Source organism: Wickerhamomyces ciferrii, contig 00047 (genome assembly GCF_000313485.1).
Source record: "Wickerhamomyces ciferrii WGS project CAIF00000000 data, strain NRRL Y-1031 F-60-10, contig 00047, whole genome shotgun sequence".
NCBI lineage: Eukaryota > Fungi > Ascomycota > Saccharomycetes > Phaffomycetales > Wickerhamomycetaceae > Hansenula > Hansenula ciferrii.
Window position 1 is genome coordinate 36,255 of NW_011887693.1, and position 22,624 is coordinate 58,878.

At 29.1% G+C, this 22,624-nt stretch overlaps 9 protein-coding genes across 9 annotated transcripts; 5 read left to right on the forward strand and 4 right to left on the reverse strand.

Annotated features, from left to right (window-relative positions):
* Nucleotides 1–2,521: 2,521 nt before the first annotated feature.
* On the forward strand, nucleotides 2,522–5,200 carry SWE1 (tyrosine protein kinase SWE1; the record flags this gene model as incomplete). Its single annotated transcript, XM_011277344.1, has 1 exon — nucleotides 2,522–5,200. One exon carries the CDS (start codon nucleotides 2,522–2,524, stop codon nucleotides 5,198–5,200), a length of 2,679 nt encoding a protein of 892 aa, XP_011275646.1.
* A 1,194-nt stretch (nucleotides 5,201–6,394) lies between these two features.
* On the forward strand, nucleotides 6,395–6,916 carry BN7_2013 (uncharacterized protein; the record flags this gene model as incomplete). The annotated part of the gene is made up of 1 exon (XM_011277345.1): nucleotides 6,395–6,916. One exon carries the CDS (start codon nucleotides 6,395–6,397, stop codon nucleotides 6,914–6,916), a length of 522 nt encoding a protein of 173 aa, XP_011275647.1.
* Nucleotides 6,917–8,432: 1,516 nt separating this feature from the next.
* BN7_2014 (uncharacterized protein) lies at nucleotides 8,433–8,813 on the forward strand (the record flags this gene model as incomplete). The annotated part of the gene is made up of 1 exon (XM_011277346.1): nucleotides 8,433–8,813. The coding sequence occupies one exon, from the start codon at nucleotides 8,433–8,435 to the stop codon at nucleotides 8,811–8,813; it is 381 nt and encodes a 126-aa protein (XP_011275648.1).
* Nucleotides 8,814–9,206: 393 nt separating this feature from the next.
* On the forward strand, nucleotides 9,207–12,176 carry SYP1 (Syp1p; the record flags this gene model as incomplete). The annotated part of the gene is made up of 1 exon (XM_011277347.1): nucleotides 9,207–12,176. The coding sequence occupies one exon, from the start codon at nucleotides 9,207–9,209 to the stop codon at nucleotides 12,174–12,176; it is 2,970 nt and encodes a 989-aa protein (XP_011275649.1).
* Nucleotides 12,177–12,677: 501 nt separating this feature from the next.
* On the reverse strand, nucleotides 12,678–13,703 carry MYO2B (Myosin-2; the record flags this gene model as incomplete). Its single annotated transcript, XM_011277348.1, has 1 exon — nucleotides 12,678–13,703. One exon carries the CDS (start codon nucleotides 13,701–13,703, stop codon nucleotides 12,678–12,680), a length of 1,026 nt encoding a protein of 341 aa, XP_011275650.1.
* A 688-nt stretch (nucleotides 13,704–14,391) lies between these two features.
* Nucleotides 14,392–14,827, forward strand: RIM1 (Rim1p; the record flags this gene model as incomplete). The annotated part of the gene is made up of 2 exons (XM_011277349.1): nucleotides 14,392–14,660; nucleotides 14,725–14,827. 2 exons carry the CDS (start codon nucleotides 14,392–14,394, stop codon nucleotides 14,825–14,827), a joined length of 372 nt encoding a protein of 123 aa, XP_011275651.1.
* A 367-nt stretch (nucleotides 14,828–15,194) lies between these two features.
* STE3 (Ste3p) lies at nucleotides 15,195–16,622 on the reverse strand (the record flags this gene model as incomplete). The annotated part of the gene is made up of 1 exon (XM_011277350.1): nucleotides 15,195–16,622. The coding sequence occupies one exon, from the start codon at nucleotides 16,620–16,622 to the stop codon at nucleotides 15,195–15,197; it is 1,428 nt and encodes a 475-aa protein (XP_011275652.1).
* A 616-nt stretch (nucleotides 16,623–17,238) lies between these two features.
* On the reverse strand, nucleotides 17,239–18,534 carry TOH1 (Toh1p; the record flags this gene model as incomplete). Its single annotated transcript, XM_011277351.1, has 1 exon — nucleotides 17,239–18,534. One exon carries the CDS (start codon nucleotides 18,532–18,534, stop codon nucleotides 17,239–17,241), a length of 1,296 nt encoding a protein of 431 aa, XP_011275653.1.
* A 1,533-nt stretch (nucleotides 18,535–20,067) lies between these two features.
* Nucleotides 20,068–22,515, reverse strand: SET2 (histone methyltransferase SET2; the record flags this gene model as incomplete). The annotated part of the gene is made up of 1 exon (XM_011277352.1): nucleotides 20,068–22,515. One exon carries the CDS (start codon nucleotides 22,513–22,515, stop codon nucleotides 20,068–20,070), a length of 2,448 nt encoding a protein of 815 aa, XP_011275654.1.
* Nucleotides 22,516–22,624: the final 109 nt, after the last annotated feature.

The window sequence follows — 22,624 nt, forward strand, 5'->3', positions numbered from 1 at the left end:
TAAACAAATGTTTATGTGGGAAAAGCATTTAAATGCACCTACTATAGAATTATCTGAAGATCTTTTAAAACCGTTACTTCAAAGTTTAAACCCAATTTTCAATTAAGATCAACGGAGATCACTTAAAGCAACAAATTAATTGACCTAACGACGGAACTTACTGTTAATTGTCTAACGTTGTATGTGTAGAGTAAATCAATAAATTAATCCCAAATAACTTACCTTAGCGTATGTCTGAAATGTAAGACGTACTTCACTAATTAGTTCACTAATTCGGTAAATGATCATTTCCTATAACGAACTAACGAACTCATCAATTCTCAGATATGGTGAACACAGAGCTAGGATTAGGCACTTTCACCGAAATACCTTGACCTTGAGACGATCTTTTGATTGTGTTTATGGTATCTTTTTCCCACCATCACTTAATTGATTCAATCGATGGGGCTGTTAAAACGTGAGTCTATGATAATTTTAACGATCAACATTCCCAAAATATATACGTTTTCTGGAAATGTCTTCTGGAATGTTGTGAAAAATGATATCGGAACACAAAATTAGTTATTCAACGTACTTACAAGACTATGACTCTGACAACTTACAAGGTTTACGTCGTATTAGATATAGCATGGTGTACTTTATCTGGAAGATGTTATGATCAAATAACTATGGTTTACGCTTTAATTGACTCTTCAATGCTTCGATTTACCGGAACTGCAATGATAATTACCAGGTGGTAACATCAATTAAATTCGCAGATGCCTTAAGCCAAGTTCGTTACGATGATATCAAAGGGTAAACAAGGTGAACTGTTTTCGCTTCTCTAATTTCATCATTAATGATCCATATATATCAATAATTCATGATGTGAAATGTAATAGTCTAGGTGTCTAAATCGTATTATCATTTGCAAGAGAAAGGTGTAATTAGCTAGAATTTGTAGTACTTACTACTGTATCTCAATCATAAATCGTACAATCGTTAGATGTAGTCTGCAAAATAACACAACATGCTTTCATACGGTCTGGTCATGATTCATCTCCAACCTTAAGGAACAATATACTTTTGATGAAGTTAAATTGGCCCATAAGCATATACTCAGTTTTTCGTGAAGTGCTAATTATGTACTCATATAAGCTCACTTTATCTATACTTCAAAAGTGGATATACCTTGTACATACATAGTATCTAGCGACGTACATCAATGCTCAATAGTCAAAAGTTAAAACAAGCTTGACCATTACTAAACTAGTTACTAGTCAAAAGCATTGACAATCTAGCACTGGTTACTAGCGTGATTTTGGATCTGATTTTTTACAACAAACCGTTGACAGCTGGAGAATCTATCTGATCGGAATGTTGAAATTTTTACATCTGAAAATCAATTAGAGATCAGAAATATCAAAAAGCGCAGTTACGTTGCGGATCTGTGCTTTTGAAAGAGATGAATTTTGGTTTCTTTGATTCCTGCCCAAGATCCACGACAACAACAACATCGTTTATTCAGCTTCCTGTAAATGGCTTCTAGTATCCATGACTTGAACAATTTGACATTTCGACATCATACACTCGCTTCACTGTACGCTTGGTAACTTCTATAAGTTCGATTAGTTTCGAGAGATCCTTAGAATCACAGCGTTTAAACGAACTTCCCATTTAGAGCCCGCCTTTATTAGATACATCAACACTAAAATACACCATAAACCGTCAGTACAAACTACGTACTATAGATCTCGAATCTCGCGTACCTGAAACTATAGCGACTATGCGTTATGCCAAAAACGTATAAGATTTATACCCCTTTTGTAAAATATTGTAAAATAGGTGAGCTTTGAACAATCATCCAGAAATGTTATAAAATCTCTCTGGAAACAAATCAATGCATATCCGAATTGAGCGACAATTGTAACTTTAATTGTAACTGCATGAAGTACCTGGATGTATGCATATTACCGCTTCAGGTAATTGCATCTACTCTTTCTGGGACAACATCTCGATTTTAAACTTTTTAAATTTGGTGCACCTTTGTGAACAAATTGGTTGTCGCGGTAACAAATTTTGATATTTTCGCCAAAGCCCAAAACTAGTTTTTTTTTAAATTCGAGTGCGAAAAAAAAAACATCAAGCTTCAAAATCAAAACAAATAAATTAAATCGTTTCCCAAGTTTTGCAGTCAAAACATCAGAGACAATAAGAGTTGTTCTCAACCCACACACTTCAAACAAACCTACACAGGCTACTATCTAGAATTGGATCGGCCTTGTGATCAATCTTGCAATTTAAAGAAACTAAAAACTTGGAAAGCCGTCAACAAAGCTAACAAGTTTTCAAAGGAGGCGTTTTGAGATCAGATCTATACATTGATCCAACATCAACTACTTTTATTACAACACAACAAATATATTTCAGTCATTCGTTTAGTCAAAACCATTCATACTTCAACTTTTATAATTACCTTCAATTCAATTCATCCACGTCCAATCTTTATTTTACAAGATTTATAATTACAACAAACTCAAATATGATATCGCGTCCAACACTTCAATCGGGTATGAATAGCTCTGCTTCAACTATAACTAAAACTTCCACAGATGATGAAAGCATAATATCCAAGAAAAGAGTTATGAATGAAAGCATGATGTCACCACAGCTCAAGGATATACAACAATTTGAAGGTGCAAAATCTACTGATGGTAATTTAATGAAAACTCCAAAACATAATTCAATAACTTCATCTCAAAATTCACAAGGCTCACAAGGTTTAAGAAGATCTGTTGGTCTACTGAACCTATCTATTGACCGTTCACCAAAATTTGAAGACTCTAGTTCTCCAAAGCTTACCTTAAAGAAAAATAAATCATTAAAAATTGAGGACTATGATAATGAACATGGTATTGATGAAGATGATTTGAAGTACATTGATGATGTTGAGAATTGGTCCCCATTTAAAGAACCTTCTACTCCAACAGTCTCAAAGCAAAAACCAGCATCATTAAAAAGACAAGCAAGTAATAGTGGAAGTCTTTCGCCTTTCATCAATGATAATCAAAAACCATTAATATTTAGTTCATCTAAAACTGGTGCATCAAAAAGAAATTCTATAAATATGAAGTTCAACAAATTAAGAAAAATGGTTTCTTTAGATAAAATGACTTATGAAGCTGAATCTCCATTTGATAATGAATTACATCCACTGCCTAATCCTTCAATACATTATCAAAACAATAAACAAACTCATGATATAGAATCCCCAGGTGAATCACCATCAAGACCTGCTAGACAGAGACCAAAGCTAGATATTCAAACAAATCAGATGCCAAATAAAACATTATTGAATTTGAAATTAAATGAATCTCAACAAGAACCTGATTTCATAACACCAAATTCATACAAATTTGTTAAACCTCTACAGACTGCATTTATGTCATCAGGGTTATTATCCAAAAAGAATAGAAAATTAAGTGATTCATCAATACATCCACCAGAGACACCATGTAAAAAACCAATGCAGTTGAACGTGACACAAACAAACAATAAACCTTCATTTCCAAGCTCAAACCTATCAAATGTGATAAATGCTGATGCTACAAGTTCACCGATGATTAATGACAAATCAACTCCAATACCAAAAAGTGATGATAGAGACCAATACAATAATAATAACGAATCCCCATCTGTGCTGAGTTGCTCATCATCTTTACCTAGATCAGCTAGAGCTTTAAATACCCATGAACTAAGAGATTGTATTCTTAAATTTGCTAATGATTTTGATGATAGTAATGATTCAATATTTGATAATGATGGTGATATAAGTTTACATGATCCTTCAACTCCAACACGCTCTTCAACAACTGCTAAAAATGGTGCTTTTTCTAAAAGTCTGAAATTAGATTTACAAAGTCTTTCACATCAACCTCCAACCCCTTCAAATGGTAAATATACACCAAGAACACCAGTGGATCCAACTATGGATACAAGTGGAGATCTATCAAATATGACAAGTTTTGGCGGTTCTAATGTTTCAGCCTTCCAAACAAATAATCAATCATATAGTTCTTCATTTGATGAACATTTAGTTTCAAAATTTGAGAATGTTCAAACCATTGGTACTGGTGAATTTTCTAATGTTTATGAAATCACATTTCAAAGTTCCAAATATGCTGTTAAAAGAATCAAAACACCATTTTTAGGTTCTAAGAGAAGAAAACAAATTTTTGAAGAAGTTGAAATTTTGAAAATTTTACAAGAAAACAAACCAGAAGATGATGAAGGTAAAGAATATGTTATTAATTTCATTAATGAATGGGAATTCAATGATCATTTATATATTATGACTGAATTTTGTGAAAATGGATCATTGGAAAAATATTTAATTGAAAATGGTACAAATTCAAAACTTGATGAATGGAGAATTTGGAAAATTTTAGTTGAAATAAGTATGGGTTTGAAATATATTCATGCTTGTGATATATTACATCTTGATTTAAAACCAGCAAATATATTTATTACTTTTGAAGGTTCATTAAAAATTGGTGATTTTGGTATGGCATGTAAATTCCCAACCCCTTCAACTTTTGAAAGAGAAGGTGATAGAAATTATATTGCACCAGAAATTATATCCAAACAACTTTATGATAAACCTGCTGATATTTTCTCATTTGGTTTAATTATGGTTGAAATTGCTGCTAATATCATTTTACCTGATAATGGTCTTCCATGGCAAAAACTTAGATCTGGTGATTTATCAGATGCTGGTAGATTAAGTTCAACCGAGTTGAGTTATAATTTAACACATGATTCAATTTCCAAAAATTCAACCTATTCATCTTTATTAAATAATTCAAATGAAAGTGGTTCATCTTATTCATCAGTTGAAGATTCAAATATGAAAAAAATTCCATCTTGGACTCCAAAATTTTTAATTGATGGTAAAGGAGCCCTGGATAAATTAGTTAAATGGATGATTGATCCTTCACCTGAAAAAAGACCAACTGCTGTTAATATCTTAGATTCGTTAGAAGCTCAATTTGTTGAAGTTAGAAGAAAAGCAGGTGCTGTTATTTTCGAAGGTGAATATGGACCTCCTCCAGATCATGAAGAAGAAGCATTTATGAATAATGATTTAAAGAATTTGAATTTCAATACCAATTCTTTATTAACAATAACTGGTAATGGTGAATCAACTAATGAAGGTTGGTGAATTATCAATAATGGACAATAAAAATAATGATTGAAGATATTATCCAAAAGAATACCCTCTAAAAGAATTACAATTATATGAATAGAATACGAAACAAGTTCAATTTTAAAAAAGAAATAAATAAACTTCACATGAAGTTATGTGCTATATTGTTATTATAGAAATGATAAAGTCAATAGACTTCTAAAAATTAATACCCCTAAAAAAAAAATTTGATACAATTATGTTTTTTTTTTTTTTTGATAAATTTTTTCTGTTGATATCAAAAAAGATTATCGACTGTTTTTTACTATTTCCATTCTTTATGTTTATCTTACGAAGCGTAACTGTTTTTACAAAAAAAATTATATATTTATTATAAATGTTTTATGACCAATTATGAGACTTACATTTTGAGCCAATCCGTACGTATATATGATGCACTAGTACGTAAGCTGACGTGCTATAATATAATTTATAATACAATGAATTTAATTTTTGATCAGAAATATTATATATTAATATAATTATATATATTAATTTATATATTATTAATTATATTAACGTACTCATGTATCATTACGTGCCTATCGATCTGCATGTCGATATATAATTAATATATATATATTTAATTTAGATTATATATTATTAAAATTGTCTAGCGCGCGATTCATGCTTCCATGTCATGCGCATATATTCGATCCCATGTACTATATTATTAAATAATTATTAATTGGTAATATAATTATATATATATATAAGCTGCTGCTTCCAACTTATATAAATGTTTTATAAACTAGTAGCCACTGATCGATAAATTTAAATTCATTTTAGTCAAAGAGTACATGTGGTACAAAACTTTTTAGTACCGTGGCTTTATCCATATAATTGAATAATTTTAATGTGTTGATCAAATGAAAGCCTTAACTATCCAGAGATCAATCATGATTTGGTATAAATCGAATTTATGAGAACGTGATCTATACAGTCAACCGTTTAAGGAATTAATTACTTATCTATCTGGAATTATGGAGCTCGAAGATCGATGTTCATCGGTTGCTGGAGTGATTCAGTCTCAGTTTGTTTTTGTGAACTTCAATTAATTTAAACTACTTTTAATATACTAAAGCTTTTAGTTCATGCACGCGTCCAGTAAATTACAAAATATAATACAATAGTTAATTGAGTCCATACCCTTAAACTACAGAATTGAAAATGACAAGTACTTGTGCTATTGATAGATCAGATGCTCCTTATCCTGATTTTGTTATTGACAGTTATTTTCATGGTAAAGAAGGAGATTCAGCGGTTAATTATGGTAAAGATGGTGCAAGTGTTACTACGTCAAATATTGATGATAATAATGATAAGGATTCAAGAAATTTCAATATATTTAGTAAAGAATTCTTAAAGGAACATGACTCTTTCAGACATTATATCTATGCGTCAGAATTTTTAACCATTGTTGCTATTATCGCTGTTTTTGTTTTATTGATTATCATTTTATTTACATATGAGGAAGGTAAAGCACAAACTCACATCAGAAATATCCTGTACGTGATTTCAATCATTGATACTTTTTTAATTCAGCCAGTTTTAATGACCAATGGAAGAATAAAACAAAATTTTGGATCTGGGCTTTATTTCTTCAAAAGATTATTTATGAAAGTGTCAAATGTTAATTATAATGAAAAAATTGCAGATGAATTGGCAATTATTGCATTAGAACTTGTTTAACCATATGTATTATTGGATGTTCTATTGGGATAGAAATCCTAAAAAAATGGTATAAATTATAAACAAATCACCGTATACTCCATCATTATAAGCTCAATAGCTTTTAAAAATAGATTGATTAAAATTAATAACGAAACAGCTACTTTAGATGACCATCAAACTTTTTGCTAAAAGGGGTTTTAATTATGGATTATTTAAAAGTGATCTCAAAATTAGTCCCAAACTTTTATTAAAGATATTAAACAAAAAAATTTAAATACAAATTTTGAATGATATTGCTAAAACTGATTTATATATGCATGTTACATGAAATAATGACTTAATAGCTGCTGAAGTTTCTCAAGATCCAACCAGTGTCCAAAACATTAACCAAAAACTATATATAGTTATTAGATCAAAAATCAAAATTAAATTTAAGGTATAATTGCATGATGACGAATGGGATTAATCAATAGATTTTTAGACCAGGGGTATATGTTTATACGCTTGTAAAAGTTTATGTACTTTATATATTTACGTCCTGATTAATTAATAATTATTATGAATTCATAATATTATTGTAGCTAGATCCGGTTGTTGAATTATAATATTGAAGCATGACTAGTAGTATCATTTCAAAATTAAAATTGATTTACGTTAAATATGATTATAGTAGATATTTCGATCGATCATCAATGCATGCCTATCATATTGCCCATATAGGATCATACGTACTTATATATTATACTCATGATGCACTGCATCAATATACCATGAGAACATTTAATTTCTGAGCTTTTAAAGCTGATACTGAGCGGTGCTGATATATGAGAAGTTAATAACTAATTAATATTTATAAATTTAATATACTTATAAAAATTATTGCATATATTTGAGAATATTAATTTTAAATTAAAATTATATATATATATATATATATATATTTGCAAGATTTCTTTTATATATTATAATTCGATCATGCTCAGAATATATTAATATATAAAGATTCAAAATTAACTCATTGAAGTCATAAATAATATAAGATTATAATCAATTTATAAACTTGAGCATTTGATATATAACAGATATTTGCTAGATCATCATCATGATAATTGAGAAATCAGAATATATAATTGAAATTCATTCGCAATTATATGAAAATTCACCTAAGCATAAGAAATCTAGTATCAAAGTTGATAATTTATTAGTTGCCAAATCACCAAAACATTTTAAAATAGATCGTGAATTAGCTTTGAATAATTTCCATAAAGATTAAGTTATAAATAATAAATTAGTTAGTGTTTTGAAAACATTTCCCAAAGCATTAAAAGAACTTACATTAAGCCACCAATATTTAGTTATAAGATGGGCAAAAGTTCATACACATTCAATTAAAACATGCAGAGTTGAGTGTTACTTAATACCTGGATATGAATTGAAAGACCTTTTAATTGAAATACTATTAAATCTGATAAAGAATTTTCAAAGTGATATACCTGCTTTCTTAAACACTGAATTATTTGGTAATGGATTAGATATGATTGAAGAAAATAAGCTATTAATAAATATTTTCCAAGAACATCAAAATGAGACATTACCCTTAAGAATTATGTTAGAAAGTTTAATTACATACCTTTTGTCAAAAGAATATGAGAAGCGTGGCTCATATGATCATTTAGTTAAAGCATATGAATTTAATTATCAAGATCAACTCAAATTAATGGTAATATGGGGTGAAAAATTAACATGGAGAAATAAGGAGCTTATGTTGGAAGAATTAAATCATATCATTACAAATGATGTATTATCTGAAACTCAAAATAAAAAGGTAATTGCATTGATTCCTGGTTATTTGAATTACAATATCAACGGTACTAATGATGAACTTCCACCAAGTTATGGGTCAAGTGTTATGTAATCTATAGCATAGATTTCAAATATATATATAGAGCATAATAATAATTAGTAGTTGTAGCCTGTAGGCCTAAAACGCATTAATTAAGGTCATATCATCGAATAATGTCTTGTAACGTAATGGGTATAAAATGGTTATGTTCACTTGGTGGTTCGGGCGCACTTTTCAAGATTCATTTCTGAAGTACGAATTTGTAGTACTAGGGCGAACCCCTTTTGAGTGTCAACCAAGGTTCTAAAAGGGCTACAACAGCAAAACAATCAGCTATCTGTGTGTCTTCTCATTGGTACTCTGCTTTTAGACTCATTGAAGTGATACTGCTGCTTTTTTTCGCTATTCGAACCATTTACTGCTTGCCGTTGCTTCGTTCACTGTTATTCATTAGATACAGATATAATGGCATCTCAAGAAAGAACCCAGTACTCAAGCTCCATCTTGGTGAGTCAATCACCAATTGATGCTACAGAGATTGTTAGGGTTAGATTGAGTCAAGCTAAGTTGCTTAATGATGAATTTGCTAGATTTTTCAAGAACTATCAAAGTATAAAGTCAAATTATTTGAACCAATTGAATAGATTAATCAAAGATTCTCAAGATTTAAACAAAAATATCGAACGTGGAATCATTGAAAATCAAGTCCTAAGTCGTGAAGAGTTAAAATACTACAATGTTGATGCGATTGGCCATTTGGGTCAAATATGGGGTCAAGTCATATCTGAAATTAAAGATGAAGTTGCCACAAATTATAGATTGGGTCAAGTTATAGATCGTGATGTTATTTCACCTTTAAGTCAATATACTTCCAAGGATAAAAGATGGGGTGAAATTAGAGGTCTTCATGCTAAGTTGAGTGAAGTTGCTCAAACTATTGAATTCAATCAAGATAAAGTTGAAAAATATCAACATTCTAAAAATCCTGAAAAGATTGCTAAATATGAATCTGCTTTACAAAGTGCTAATCAAACTTGGGATTCTGAAGCCCCATTTGTTTTTGAATCTTTTGAATGTACTGATTTTGATAGATTATCATTCTTAAGAGATAGTTTATTAAGATTCCAAACTGCTTACTCTGATGCTTTAAATAAAACTTCACAAAGTAATGAAAAAGCTCTAGAAACAATTTTAAACTTCAATCCTGAAACTGAAATCTCAAGATTTGCTAAAGTTTCAAGTGAAGCTTCTTATATTCCAAAAGAAGCTAGAAAAGCTGCTGAATCTCCAAAGATTAATCAAAATGAATCTGGTACAGTTGCTGGTTCTCACTCACATGGTCATGTTCAAGGTCATGGTTCTCAAGCTGGTCCTCCATTAGGTACTGGTTCTGCTTTTGGCTCATCTGCTGGTAATCGTCAAGCTTCAGTCTCTACAACTGCTACAACCCAAACTCAAAACAACAATAAAAAGGCAACAAGACCTGAAACTTCATCATCATCGAGTAAAGAATCTAAATCAAAAGGTAAATTAAAATCAAAAGTTGGTTCAATTTTTGGTAGAAAGAAGAATAAAAATAAAAATTTGGATATTAGTGATACTGTTCCAGAATCTGAAACTTCTTCATTAGCAAGTGCACCAAGAACTAATACAAATAGATTAAGTAGAGCTTCTTCGTTAGCATCACGTCTCAAAACTCAACCAAGTGGTAATAATTTAGCTCCACAACATCAACAAGATGATATTTCTGGTGGTCAACAACCAAAAGGTGGTTCAAGTGGTGTCACAGCTGTTGGAGCCGGTGCTGGTGCTGCTGTTGCAGCTGGTGGTGCTTATGTCGCTTCACATTTATCAAATGAGCAACATCCTCAACAACAACAACAATCACAACAACAACCAAAACCAATTTCCAAAAATTCTGGTGCTGGTTCATATGGTCAACCTCAAAATCAACAATCATCTTCATATCCTCAACAACAAAGACCATTAGGTCAACAACAACCTTTAGCTTCACAATCAACTTCTTCTAGTGATGTCCCATTATCATTAAATCAACCACCTTTAAAACCAACTTCAAGAGCTAATTCATCTGCAAATGTTAATGGTGCTTCACCAACAATATCTAAACCAGTTGAAACAACTCAACAAACTTTTAATGATAGAAGACCATCTGAACGTTCATATTCTGATACTAATAGTTCTTTGAATCATGATCAACATTCACATGAAGCCTTACAACATCAACCACCACCATCACAAATTCAACTTCAATCATCTGATTCATTAACTCAAGATCATCGTGCTCCTCCACCTCCACCATCAAGAAAGACTCAACAATTTGGATCTCAAAACTTGACAAATATTCGTGAAGATGGTGATACTTCATTTGGTTCAACTCAAAGTGGTCCAGCTCATCATGGTTCTGTTCCGCCACCTCCCGCTGTTGCTGCATCATCATCAACTCAAGGTCAAAGACGTGATATTCAATCAGGTTTATTTACTAATTTAAATCAAACTGATATTGAAAATCATCAAAATAAAAGAATTTCAAGTTTTAATAGTTTTGGTGGTGATTCAATTAATAATTTAAATCCTCAATTAACTGGTTCATCATTAACTTTAAATCATCCAGGATTATTCCAACATTCTGCATTAACTCAACCAGGTTTAAATGCTAGTGTTGCAGAAGTTATTAATGCTAAATTTAAAGATGGTGTTCAAATTAATTCACAAATTGTTGGTGAAATTGCATTTAATTATTTAAGTGATGGTTATGATATTCCAACAAGATCAAATTTAAAAATTCATGGATCACAACAATTTGATAAAATTATTCCAAATAATCAATTTTTAAAACAAATTGATCATGATGAATTTGAAATTATTCCTCATTCAATTTTATCACGTACTTTAGGTGGATTAAAATATTTAATTAAAAATTCTAATGCACCAATTATTGTTCATCCAGTTTGGAGATTTGAACCACATCAAGCTAGTGTTATGTTAACAATTAAATTAGCTCCATTTATTGCAGAACAATTAGATGCAGATGAAGTTGTTGAAATTAATGAATTAAATGTTTCAGTTGCAGTTACAGATGCATTAACTACAGGTGCATTATCTAAACCACAAGGTACTTTTAATAAAGATAAAAGTAGAATTAGTTGGAAATATAATCAATCATTAAAATTAACTTCAACAAGTGAAGAAAAATTAGTTGCAAGATTTTTAACAACTACACAAGCAAAAGAATCTTCTCAAGGTGTTGTATTAAAATTTTCTATAAATAATGAAAATGGTGGTAAATTTATTACAAGTAATGTTGAATTAGAAAGTCAAAATTTTACAGAAGATGATCCATTTGCTCAAGAAACTTGGAAACCAGTTCCAAGTGCTAAAACATTAGTTGCGGGATCTTATTCAGCTTTAGCTTGAATTTTGTTAGAAAATAGACTTTAGTTGTTGTGATTTACCTTTTTTTGCTTCTTCTCCTTTTTATTTACTCTTTTTACAAAGAGTAATGTTTTGTTTTCTATGTTTTGTACTTTATATAAAAATTTCTAAAAACCTATTGTATACATTCTGTGATATTAAATACTAAAAATAAATATGATTAAAATGATATGAATGGCGTAGCTTTGCAGTTATATTAATATCTTAGTCAATCTATCATTATAGCGCTAATCATTACAAATTATTTGTCTTGCTATGCGATAATAAAAACCATTAATGTATTGTATAAATTTAAAAACCAAGTTATATAGTATAATTGTATGTATTAATACATATTGATTTTTTTGATAAAGACTTGTTCATTATATGTCCATCAAATAATTGAATTGAATTGAAATTGTTATAACTTATAATGCGAAATGAAACCTAATAAATGCCCTAAACCTTATAAACCCCCCTATATTCATATCAAAAACAACCAAATCACATAACATCACCCCAATTATTACCAAGCACAATTGAAGTTGTTGAAATTGAAGAATGTGCAGAACTTAAATCTTTTTGCCAAAAATAAGATTGAGTATTCATAAAATAATTATTAATTGAATTTTTTGATAAATTTGATAATAATGAAGATCTTCTTGATTTCAGTCCTGTTGAAATTTCAAAATTTGATTCTTGTGATCTTTTATCACGAATTAATGATGATGATAATTGTTTAGCAACTTTTTTAATCATATTAACTTCCCATTCTGTATAATTTTCAAATATATCATCACCATAGAATCTTTTTGTACCATGTTTATATGGTTTTGAAGAATCTTTTATAGTAGTATTACGTTGTGTACGTAGTTCAGTTGTTCTTTTCTCTTTATGATCAATATCTAAATTTGAATCAATTGGATCACGATCATCAACACCCCATGAAGCTAATAATTCATCAACATGAGAACGTTCATTTAATAAAGAATTTGAAGAAGAATTTGATTGATGTAATTCTTCAATTAAAATTTTTGCTTGTTCACGTCTCCAATTATCAATTCTATTTGTTATGAAATCTTCTTTTGATAAATCTTTATTAAAAATATCTAAATGATCTTCATCTTGATTATTTAATGATGTATTCATAAAATTCCCAGATCCATCATGAGTTGGTAATGATAATTTAAGATCCTCATCGGTATCTAATGAATCTATCAAGGAATCTGAATCATCATCATCGTCATCATCTTGATCTTCTTTATTTCTGTGTTCACTTACAATATCCAAACTTGAATTAACTTTTTCATCATCATCATATTCATTTGTGGTGGATAATACTTCATCTTCATCTTCTTCAACAGAAGGTGCAAAAACCACCCAACTACCAGCACCACTTGAACTTAATTCACCATATCTTGAAGATCTTTGAGATTGATTATTACCCAGAGCTAAAACATTTGAACTTGATGAATTTGTACTAATCAACCCAGATTGTACAGGTTGATGGAAACTTTGATTATATGCCATATTTCTTATCAGATCTTTTGATTAAAACCCCAAAAGCAAAACAGCTTATTTTGATTAAAACGGTTGATGAACTTTATCACAAAACTCTTGATAATATATTTGAAATCTTATCCTTTATAAAGGAAATCTATCAACTGATATCACGAAAGGTCACTTAATTACTTTTGAATTTGAATTGGCCACCAGCAACTAGGATCACTAAACTCCAATAATCAACAAACCAAGCAAACTTTACCCTTGAAATCACCAACAAACTAACTATTTGAAAAACTGAACTTATAAAGTGGTTTCCCAGTGTTTAAATATCCTCTTTTCTAAACCTTTCCCCCAATAAATAGAGCAAAAGTTGTTTCTTTCATTCATTTGTTGACGTTTTAGTGGATTTCAATTTCAATTAAATTTAAAGTGGTGATTAAAAAAAGGTCTAGTCCCTGTCATCTTATCAGTGAGACTAGTATGGTCTAATAGTCCTACATTTCACGTGACATGGGACTAGTGGTCTGATGTGCTGGTCTAGTTCCCAAAACAGACAATTGCCTTTTTGGGAATGTTTTATATCTTTTTTTTAAATAACATTTTGTGATTTTAAACAATTGAAAGGCGAATAAATTCAAAACAAAAAGGATTTTAACCAAACTTTTCACAATAACAACAACAACAACAAGTTATTACTACAAAACACTTGAAAATGTTCCGCTCAATCGCCACCTCAGGTTTAAGAACCACTAAAGCTGCTGCTCCATTCGCTACTAGAAATGCTTCTAGTTTTGCCAGTTCCACAATTATTGGTCGTCTTGGTCAAGATTTTGAAGTTAGAGAAGGTGCTAATGGTAAAAAATATTTACCATACAGTATTGCTGTTAACAAATACAACAAAGATGCTCCACCAAATTGGTTCCCAATTGTTGTTTTCAACGAACAACAAATTGATTTCTTAACTACTTATGCTAAGAAAGGGTATGTTAATCAACTGACGCGTTACACGTTTTTATTTTCAACAACAATTACTAACTTTTTTTAGTGCTTTACTTCATGTTGAAGCTACTCCAGATATTCAAGTTTATGAAACTGAAGATGGTCAAAAACAATACAGAACTAGTTTCATTCAAAGTATGTATTCATGACACGTTATATTTTTTTTTCATTATACTAACAATATTTTTTTCAATAGATAGAGTTAACATCTTACATCAAAACAGAGATGAATAAGTAATTAAATTTGCTTATTATATCTAATTATTTTTTATCAATTTGTCTAATTATGTTTTGATCTTTTGGAAAAGTTTATTTCTTTTTTAAACCATATTTTTTTATAATTTATACCCTATAAAAAGGACTTTCTGTATTCTATAATTTCAATCAATGTTTATTGAAATGATTAAATTAAAATACGTAGTACTACAATTTTGTTGAATACATAACATAAAACATAACATTAAAATTAAACTAATTATTGTCCCTAAACCCTGACCTTATATATATAACATGAAATTAAATACCTTTATGTTGAACTTTATAAACAAAATCAAAATCAGATTCTTTAGCTGTTGTAGCTGAACTTTCTTGTGATATAGGAGTGGTGACTTCAACTTGAGTTGAATCTTTACCATATTCTAAATCATCAGATTTACCATGATTTTTACTTGTAATTCTTTGATTCGAAGATTTTTGATTTGAATCATTTATATCTTCTTCATATAAATTATTTATATAATTTAAATCTTCTTCATCTAATCCATCAAATAAACTTTCATCAAATCCACTTAAATGTTGGAATTTTTTATGACGATTAATTTCATTTTGATCTGTAAATATATTTGAAACTGCTGTTGAAGTTGGTGATTTATCATCATATTCTTCATCAATAATTTTTTGCATTTCAATATCAAATTGTGTACCACCAGATGTACCAGTCATTGGACCATTAAATTGTTCTCTATTATGAAAAACTCTTGAAACTGATTCATCAGCTTTTTGTTGTCTATATAAATCTCTCTTGTGTCTAATATATTCAATAATTGGTTTAAATCCAATTTTACTTAATAAATCAATATACATATTTATAGCATCTGAACCTAATCCGAAAAATATGAAAACAACATAAGAAATTGATAAATAAACCCATGTAACTAAATATGGTTGTTTAAATGGTAAATATAAAATACCTTGCCAAAAAATCTTTGAATGAGTTTGTGCAAAATCATAAGTTGATTGTAATTTATTTAAATCATTTGTAAACATGTACATTGAAAATGGGAACATAACCAATATAACAATAATACAAAAAATTAATAATTTTGAAAATTTAACTAAATTTAAACCTGAATTTGTACATCTTAAGATATCTTTAACATCTTTTCTCTTTTTGAAAAAAGTGAAAAGGATTAATATTGCATATATAACTCCAGTTAATGACCAAACAACCATCCATACCGTATATAAGATAACTGTTAACCAAGTTGGTGACAAAACATTTTGACAACCTGAATATTGGAAAATTGAATATCTTCTAACTTGAATTAAATAATTCAAACCCATAACGAAAATTGGAGTTAATAAACTAATTAATAAATCTGTAACGATTTTCTTAGTACTTTTCAATTCTGGTATAACTTTATCAGCTTTTAAAATACGATATAAATTAAACATAATACCTGCAACAGATGAACTTATACCAACATTTGCACCAACACTAATTTTAACCATAACATCACAATAACCATGACCATTCCAAACTTCACTAAAATTATCACGACCCCATATTATAGCATCTATAAAGATCTTAATATCCATGATTAATAACCATATGATTAACGTTATAGCTGGAATATTTATAGCTTTTGCATGCCAAATGAATGGAGGGATTAATAAAAGTATAGCTATTGTAGAAAGTGCTATTAACACAGCTTGATAACCCATAATGTGACCTAGTATATAATGAACGAATGAATGAATGAACTTGATTGAATTGGTTCAATCCATCTCAATATTTTGATACAACTTTGAATTAACCCATTTCAGTATTTATATATACTTTATCAATTTTTCAAATCAATGTTTCTTATTCCTACCCATTGGGATCCTAATCAAGTAATAACATAGATGCAAGTAATTAAACGTATCCTCATTTGAAAAGAAACACAGGCTTTGTTTGAAACAAATAAGTAACTTAGCAGCACTCACTTTGAACCACCGTTTCATAGTTAAGACCATCTTGTTGCATTTTGTTACAGCTTTATTCCTCAAAAAGTGAATGATTTGTGGTTTAATTTTGGTGAAGTTGAATATTGGGTATTAAAGATTTTTGAGATATAAGCTCGGTGATTATGTCAGCACATAGTTAACTATAATAAAATATATAGAAACTTATATTATCTCTACGATTTAGTAGCAAAGCATCGTTTATTTTTAAATCTATTCATTTAGCTAGCAAAATTTGGATATAAATATTCAAAAAAGTTTATATAAAGTGTATAAGAAAACAAAAAATTGAACTGAAAAAAATATATGTCTTTTAATGTTGAGTAGCTATTATTCAAAAGAAGACTGAAGCACCAACTGCAACAAATCCAGCCAAAATATATCTGACATCCAACATGAATGGGATTGAACCTGATGCTGCACTAGTCTTACCTGAACCGGTATTAGTAACAGTTGATAAAGTACTTGTATATGATTTATCTGATGAAGATTCACTACTAATCCAATCATTAATATCTGAAGCACTAATAGTTTCATCAAGACTTGTACTATTTGATAAGAAAACAGAAACTTTACCTTGAGAATCAAAAACAACACCACCTTTCATAGTACTTGAAGTATCTCTTGAAATATAACCTTGAGCTTGAATACCAGTTTGAATATTATCAGAACCTTGATAATCATGAATTGTTGAGAATAAATGATTAGCTTCAGTGGTATTCATAACTTCAAAAATATCAAATTCACCACATCCACTACCCCAACATGAACAATTACCATTTGTTGGATATTGAGAAGTTCTTGGAATATGAGCATTTAATAACCAAATAGCTGGCATATTATAATAATCAAATGAATCTTCATCAGATGATTCTTCTTCTGGCATTTCAAATGCAAATAAAAATAATTTAGTTGTACCATTAAATCCATGATAAGCTGGAATATCATCACGATAAACACCACAATCTTTACCAAATCCAGATTTACCACATTCTTCACTTGAAAAAATGATAAATTCTTCATCTGATATAATCTTAGTATCTTTTGCTAAAATTTGACTTGAATCAGCTTTTGAAATACCATCAGTATCAGCATAAGTTAAAGCTTTGCCTAAACAAGTTGAATTATCACCTGCAGCAGTTAAAAATGTAATATTTTCAGAAGTTTGAGATTCACCATCATAATAACCTTGTCTTGTCCAACCAGAACCACTACTTGAACCAGTTTGGAAATCATCTGAAGTATAAAACCCAAATTGTGATAAAACTAGCGGACCTCTAAAATGAACAGAAACTTCTTCATTAATTGGAGCATTAGCTCCACTAAATATAGTACGTTGATCATTTGAAGCTAATTCACATTGACAACTATCTGAATCATCTAATTTTTTAACATGTTTATAATAACCTTCAAATCCAAAATTATCAAATTCTAAAACACCAAATTCACTTGAATATTGTTTACCAGATGATGATGAACTTGATGAACTTTGAGATGAACTACCACCGGTATTACCAGTAGCAGTAGAATCACCACCATTGTTATTATTGTTGTTGTTATTGTTGTTATTGTCTTGACTGGCAACAACACTGGCAGCAGCCAATACTTGTAATACTTGAGTAATCTTCATTTCCTAGCTTTGTATATATGTATCTAATTTATAACCTTTTCTTCGCTTTTCTAGGCTATTTTTAAACGAAATCTCTGGGTATAAAAGATTGAAAATTTAAAAGTCTTGAACGATTGAAGGGAATCTTTGGGGGATTGATATCTTAATTGAACGACTGACTATACTTCAGAGAGAAATTGAACCTTGTAATCTAATTTAAAGGAAATAAATGGATAATTATAAGCTAAAAAACTATTTTAAATAAATAAAAATTCTTCTCATAGCCTCTAATAAAAAAACGGAAACTGCTAAATTAAAAATAAAAATTCCTTGGTAGGCGCAGAGAACATATAACCGATTTCCATGACAGATCCCTTTGAAATTTGGATTTACAAGGACTAAATTGAACAATTTAAGGGCTTATCACAAGGGGCTTAACAATGGCTGTGATTACACTACAATGGAGAATGACCAGGTACAACGTCTAGTTTTTATATTAATTTCAGCTTCATGTACACTTGAATTCATTTGGGTAGTACAATCCATTATATATTCAACCATGAGATGAAGTCATAATCATCACCAGGAACCAACCAAGGATAAAGTATAATGATAATCCAATAACACTCCAAGATATCCATTGATCGAAACTTTTCTGTGTCAACTCATGATTAATAATTAATCTTCCAATTAAACTTGAATCATCATCAAGAGAATTTGGTTGTAACAGAGATATTTCATTACTATGATTTTTTTGAACTTCTTCACTAAATTCATAAGAATTATTTAATGTTAAACTTTTGAAAAAGAACAAGATGTTCAATATCCATAAGGGAAATATTATAATCCCATAGTTGAAATTCTATAGAATCAGTTAGTATTATGTCGGTCTTATATATGGAATGATTTATTTCAAACTCACTCTAACAACTCTATCTCTAAACCTTTTCTTATATAAACACCCCTCACAATAACATCCTAAATCCAATACCTGCTCTTCTAAATCATTCTCTAATCTATAAGTTCTTCCAATTTCTTCACTAGATATTCCATGCATTTTATATAAAAACTTTAAGCCCCCAAAAAAATCAAAAATCAAATCAACGTGATAAATAGAACCTCCTGGAATACAACTATATAAGTAACATCATCATCACCATCACTATTCTAGCTTTCCAAAGGATTCAATCTTCTTTTTGTACTTTTCAATTGACACAATTTTTCAATTTCTTTATACTGTTTGAAACTAAAATCCAGAATTTCCTAATTGGGTCAATACAATGGAAATTAATCATATACTCATAATAAACTTCAAATTATATATTAATAAAGATTAAAGTATTCTCATTGTCTTGATCAAGTATGGATATATATTAATTAAATGAGCTTTTAATGTTCAATACTGGTGTGGAAAATGATACATATATATTACAACTATAAATTAAATCCCCCTATGGACATTGGATTTTTTATAAACTTTTTTGTTTCGTTATTGTTTCTGTTTTAAATGATTTTTGTTCTTGTTCTTCAAAATCTATATATAAGAAGTTTTAATTAAGGATGAATCTTTTTGGCCCCGCCATTTTGATTAGTTTCATCATTTTCTAATTTTCTTTTTTGATGTTTTGATCTATATTTAATTAAGAATTTTTCCATATAAGATTCAATAAATATTTTAATTTTTTTACGTTTTTCAATTGATAAATCTAATGGTGGTGATATTGGTTTATCACCATGTTTTTTAAATTCTTTTTCAATTAATATTTTAACTATATCTTTGGCACATAATTTAATATTATCATGACCAATTTCATCTCTATATTTTTTCAACATATTTGGTATATGATTTGCAAAAAATTTTGACCATTTTTTTTCAAATGAATCTGAACCTTGTGATGATGATATTGGTGTACTTGTACTTGATGAATGTGTTGATCCATGATTATGATGATGATGCTTTTTAGCAGCTAATTTACGTTTATATTCTTCTTTTTTCAATTTTTTCAATTCTTCTTGTTTAATTAATTCAGCTTCACGAGCTAATTTTTCTTCTTCAATTTTTTTTGCATTTGCAATGATTTTGGCTAAAGAATTTGATTGTGCAATTTTTTCTTGTTCTTTTAATTTTTCTAAATTACGTTTTTGATAATCACGTTCTTGTTTTTCCTTCTTTCTAATATATTCATCTCTTTCTTTACGTTCTTGTTCAAATTTTTCTCTACCAGGTCTTTCCCATTGAACTTTCCCAGTTTCTTCTTCATAATAATAAATTTTACCACTATTTGGATCTTTTGTTGATTTCCAACCTTGTGGTAATTCATTATATGCTTGTGGGAATTGTGGTCTATTATTAAAAGAAGTATTTTGAGTATTATAATCATGTGGTTTGAATTGTTGACTTGTAGTAGTAGTGTTACTTGTTGATCTTTGTGGTGATAATTCTTTTAAATGTTGTCTTCTTGAATCAAAAACAAATTTATTTGCAATTTTTTCATTTGTTGATTTTTTTCTAATTCTTTGAAATTCTTCAAATGAATCCCATCTATTTAATAAATCATTTGATAATGATATGATTTCTTTATCCTTAGTATTTGAAATTAATTCTTTAACAATTGGAATTATTTCAACTTTATTAATATAATTTTTGGAAACTTTTGGCCAATTTGATAAAATTTTTAAAATTCTTAGAACTAATTCATTATCAATTTTAAATTGTTGATTACCATCTTGTCCATAAAAGTTTTTCAAGATTCTACCTAATGAGGTATAACCATGTGCATAACTTAATTTATATTGAAGGGCATTTAAAGTTGATAATTCAATTCTTTCGATTAATTTTTCAGCAATTAATACTTCTTCACATTGTAACAATACACCCATAACTTTATTAACTTCAAATATATCAATTGGTTTCATAATTAATGAATTAATAAATTCAATATTCATATTATTATCATTTTTAATAATTTTTTCATTAGCTTCTTGTTTTTCTTTGAGGAAATTTTGTTCATCTTCAATTGTTGAACCAAGAGCTTCTGATATAAATTGTGGTAATAAAGAAGCAGCTTCAGTTTGAGTTTTACCACCAATAAATCCAATACAATTTGGTTCACCACAATAACAAGGTTGAGCATTTGCACCATATCTATCAACATTATAATCAAATGTAATTTCTTCACCTTTTAAAATTTTTCTTTTAGCAAAAATACCCATTTTCAATTTCTCCCCAACGACCCATTTTTCAACATAACAATTTGGATTACAACTATGATTACAAAATCTAGCAAGGGAACCTTTCCTTGTTGCATCCAAAAATTCACCTTTTTGTAACATCATAAAATAAAAATGTTTAAAATTTAATTCATCATATTCCAACATTCTTTTCTTGAATGATTTTTCATCAATAACTTCACCAATATATTCATAAATAAAAGTATCAGGTTCAATATCAATTTGTGAACGTACTCCATAACCTTTTTTTTCAGTTTGTATTACATTTATATCAACATATTGCTTTTTCTGGAATCTTTGATTTGAACAATCTTCACCACATGATGATACACCATTTATACATTCAATTTTAGTACCTCTATTAATACAATCATCATCAATACATGCATAATTTAATTCATTTGATTCATCCCAATCTGGATGACATTCACATGACATAAATTCCCCCTGTCCCGAGGAACCTAATTGTTTATTTGCATAAGTTGAATTTTCTAAATTAATAAAAGTACTTAATGCTTCATCAGTTTTATCTTTTAAATCTAAAAATAATTTAATATCATTGGGTATAATTTGTTTAATTTTAATTTTTTCATTTAATTTTTTTTGAGATTCTAATTTATCAGATTCACTAAATTTAGGTACTTCTTCTTCTTCATAATCTTCTTGTTCTTCTTCATATTCAAATTTTGATTCATCTTGATTACCTTCACTCTTGAATTCTGGTTCATAATCTTCTTCATCACTTGAGAAAACGTCCTGTTTTTCCGACATCTTTGAAACACCTTGAATACCTCAAGTCAATACCAAGCAATTAGTGTATAACCTTAAGCAAAGATCTCTAGCTCAACTATATGGCTTATTAATTACCAATTTGACTGAT